At 43.4% G+C, this 4470-nt stretch overlaps 1 protein-coding gene across 1 annotated transcript in view; it reads right to left on the reverse strand.

The window, feature by feature from the left end:
• Positions 1-1106: 1106 nt before the first annotated feature.
• LOC106815912 (tubulin alpha-1B chain-like) overlaps positions 1107-4470 on the reverse strand; it is a 14876-nt gene continuing 11512 nt past the window's right edge. Inside the window, exons 3-4 of the mRNA XM_014820799.1 lie at positions 2661-2962; positions 1107-2355 (exon numbers count right to left, since the gene is read on the reverse strand). Coding sequence (XP_014676285.1) covers positions 1534-2355; positions 2661-2962 — 1124 coding nt within the window. The 3' untranslated portion in view covers positions 1107-1533. The remainder of the gene's footprint in view (positions 2356-2660; positions 2963-4470) is intronic.

Here is a 4470-nt window from a genome sequence, read left to right on the forward strand (position 1 = left end):
ACTGAGCATGCGGGAATATAGTTCTTTAGGGGTGGGAATGAAATTTCGTGCTACATGGCATATTGTGATTATATTAGGATTGAAGGAACGGGACAAAAATGTGTGACATACGTAAGTGCCTGCGTGAGTGAGTGTGGCACAAGGGGGAAGTTTCCCGCCAAAGAAATGTAAACACTGTTACATGTTCAATGGCGAAATCCCCATGATCACCTGCCAGCGTGATTTTTTTTCCTAGGTCAATCAAGAACATAGGGCTCTAGTGAGCGCTGCCATTGGTTGATACAAATCACGTGCCTCAAACTCCTGTTTTATGGTGCATTCACTGCATTGTGACCCTAACCCTAACCAGAGCATATAAATCAATCATATAAGTGCTTGATATAATTGATATAATCATTGATATAATTGATATAATCATTGATATAAGTTGATATAAGTGCTCTGCCCTAACCTTAACCCTAACACTAACCCTAACCCTAACCTTATTTAACAAAATATATAAAAAATTAATTGCAAAATTATTTTTAATTGTTGTAAAAATTCATTTCTGTTATTAAAATGTTGTAAATAAATCATGTAAATATTTGCGTTAATTGGGAAAAAAATCACGCCACCTGCCAAGACACAATGCGCACGTGGCTCCACCTTGCGAAACGGGTTAGCGGGCAGCATAGATATTTAGATCATTTACTCAGATACATTAGATCACCCTATACAACTAGATTATTAGATCATTAACAATCATAGATATCATATAACACTAATAACACGTGCTAGTTGTTATATGATATGATATCATATATGTGTTAGTTGTTATGTTATATGATATCTATTGCGGGCAGGCTATAAATTTGCGCCAATAAGCCAAATCGGAGTTTTCGTTGAGCAAACATTGGCTTGATACATATTTTTACAGTTTTATTTTCAAAGCTAATGTTCAGTTAAAGTGTAGCGAGTTATTTACTTACATTTTTACAGTGGATTGTCACAAAAATGTGCGTGGGAACCATAGAAATAATATAGATTTATAACCTACCTATGGTTATCTATACTATTTCTATGGTGGGAACGCATCTTTAATAAAATAAATAAATTACATACAGACATTCTCGAGTCAAGGTGAACATGTGTTTTTATTTGCTTTTCATAACATGTCACAAAATAGTAAGTACTTTTCAAATATTTGCCTGTTAGCAGTAAAATAGAATTTTGCTACGAGTACTGAATAACTTATTATAAAGGAGTATTATAGGCACTTCCACAAGGTTTTGTTGTTTAGTAAGTATAACAGCTATTAATGCTAGATGGAACTCGAAAAACAAGTTTCTACAACCATCACAGCCGCTTGGAAATCTGTGCAACGTGATATTTCAAACGATAAGTGTGATGGTATGGAATGTAGCAGATGTGTTTACATGTGCCATTTACAATCATGTTCTCTACAATCGACACAATAAAAATGACGTATTTTAAAATCAAATGCTTAACTCACTAAGCCCGACAGCTGCATTTCTGTTACCGAAAAGGAAAAAGCTAATATTCTTCTTCCTCGCCTTCTCCCTCGAGCGAGTCGACTCCGACCTCCTCGTAGTCCTTCTCCAGCGCCGCCAGATCCTCTCTCGCCTCGGAGAACTCTCCCTCCTCCATGCCCTCGCCGACGTACCAGTGCACGAAGGCACGCTTCGCGTACATCAGGTCGAACTTGTGGTCGAGCCGCGCCCAGGCTTCAGCGATCGCCGTTGTGTTGCTCAGCATGCAGACGGCACGCTGAACCTTCGCGAGATCGCCTCCCGGAACAACGGTGGGCGGCTGGTAGTTGATGCCGACCTTGAAGCCAGTCGGACACCAGTCGACGAACTGGATCGAGCGCTTCGTCTTGATCGTCGCGATGGCGGCGTTGACATCCTTCGGCACGACATCACCGCGGTAGAGCAGACAGCAGGCCATGTACTTGCCGTGGCGCGGGTCGCACTTCACCATCTGGTTGGCCGGCTCAAAGCAGGAGTTAGTGATCTCGGCCACCGTCAGCTGCTCATGGTAGGCCTTCTCGGCGGAGATGACGGGCGCGTAAGTTGCCAGCGGGAAGTGGATGCGAGGATAGGGCACCAAGTTGGTCTGGAACTCTGTAAGGTCGACATTGAGAGCCCCATCGAATCGAAGAGATGCAGTGATGGAGGAAACGATCTGCGCAATCAGGCGGTTCAAGTTGGTATAAGTGGGGCGGTCAATGTCCATGTTACGACGGCAAATGTCGTAGATGGCCTCATTGTCTACCATGAAGGCACAGTCAGAGTGCTCCAAGGTGGTATGAGTGGTGAGGACAGAGTTGTACGGTTCAACCACAGCCGTGGAAACCTGTAGAAAACAAAGCAAACCATGGCATTGTATGAACAAGTTAATAGGATGGAAAGTGCTCTCAGAACCATTAGTGTAAGAATACATGAACCAATTGTGTTCTGTTTCTGTCTAGAGGTGTCTATTATTTGACTTCACCTGATATCCGGTCCTTTAGAAGCTGTATAACTTCATTAGTGACTAATTTATTAATGAACAATACTCACTAATGATAATTTAATGATTATTTAAAGCATCCGATTGATTATGAAATCAATACCGAATGTTGAAGGATGAAATACTGTATGTTTGTAAATACAATATACCTGTGGTGCTGGATAGATAGCAAACTCCAGCTTGGACTTCTTGCCGTAGTCAACAGATAGACGCTCCATTAGCAGAGAAGCGAAGCCAGAACCGGTTCCTCCACCGAAGCTGTGGAAGATGAGAAAGCCCTGAAGCCCCGTGCACTGGTCGGCCAGCTTGCGGATGCGATCCAGCACGATGTCAATGATCTCCTTGCCGATGGTGTAGTGACCACGTGCATAGTTGTTGGCAGCATCTTCCTTGCCTGTGATGAGCTGCTCTGGGTGGAACAGTTGCCTGTATGTGCCAGTGCGCACCTCATCTGCAAGCACAACATTTTACATGTAAACATCTATGCTAATCAGATAAAACTGTAAGAATTAAATGACGAACAGACAAAATACTAGTTTTGGAGCAGCAGGGAAAAATGCAAGTTCGTATATTTCTTGGAGACAGAGTTAGTAAAAAAACATGGTAGGGGGGACTAGAAGGCTGATGAAAGCAGATGGCAGAGAGCAAAGGCTATAGAAGAGGAGGAGGAAGCTGAGAGAAGGAATGAGAGGGCTAGGGATTTAAGCAGAAATATGACGAGAAGACAGTGAGAACACAGGGATTGGGGGTGTGAGATGAGGAGAGACCAAGGGTTGAAAAGAAGAAGCATGAGGAGAGACAGAACAGAGAAAGAAAGCATGGAAGGGGCAGGGAGAAAAGGTGAGAGGAGGAAAAACAAAAAAATCAGCACAGGACATAGTGACAGGAATACATATATACTATGATCTATGATACCATCAAAGCAGACTACAATAACTTTCACAATTAGAATCATGCTGTATCCTTATTGTCATCGAGTATCAATTGTCTCCTATTAACTATACTAGACTAAGAGCATTCAAGATTGTGCAAGAAGATGAATATATGTGCCTTACAATAATCTCCTATCTGTAACACATGGACACTAGCAATAGCTGCTTCCTATAAAGAAGGAGAGCGTACAACGGTGAAATGCTGAAACCATGTTGCAGTATTAGTCGAATTAATAAACTTTGCCCGTTTTATTTTGACGATTCTTTGCCCTAGCGGCCGTCGCAGCTAAGCTGTGCCCGTCGATCAACAGGACTTCTGGCAAGGGACGCTATCCTGCGCCATGTAGCGTCGTCATCGTAGGCGTAGCCTCGCAGTTTAATATATATATTCTGTGTAATGCCCGTTTCGGTCTCCTAGGCAATTAATTACGTGTTGATGTAGTAAGAAAGGAAACACAACCGTATGGTTTCCCCTTATCAATTAATGAACTTTTTCATCGTCTGTTGGAACAGCCGTAAGCTGTCACGTCAGATTACAATGGGTCGTACAGTAGCTAGTACATGCGGAGGTACGAGTAACACCGTCACACGGCAGTTTCAGTCTGCTATGACGTTATAATACCTACAAACTAAATATGTTTGGGCCATCACCTGAGAACAAGCGCGATTATACACACGCACACGCACACATATTTAATTGTACGTGTGTGTGTGTGTGTTAGTGCGTGTGTGCGTGCGTGCGTGGTGGCGTGCCGCCGCGTGTTAGAGCGGCAGCTGGAGAAAGGGCGTGAGAGAGCGAGGTTGTTGTTGGGCGGCGGTGAATCTATGTTCAGTGATAGGCCAATCGACACACACCCCTTTTCTAACGTTTGTTGTAGTTACCCTCGGGTTGATGATTCACAGTGGTTGTGCTGTGATGAGTCACTGGTGTTGAGCAAGAACCTTACTACTTCAGCACTCGGCAGTGCGTACAGTCATAGTAGCGGCAGAGAGAGGGGGGCGAGAGAACAAGACGGACAGAGGGAGA

This window comes from Priapulus caudatus, unplaced genomic scaffold (genome assembly GCF_000485595.1).
Source record: "Priapulus caudatus unplaced genomic scaffold, Priapulus_caudatus-5.0.1 Scaffold0, whole genome shotgun sequence".
Lineage (NCBI taxonomy): Eukaryota > Metazoa > Priapulida > Priapulimorpha > Priapulimorphida > Priapulidae > Priapulus > Priapulus caudatus.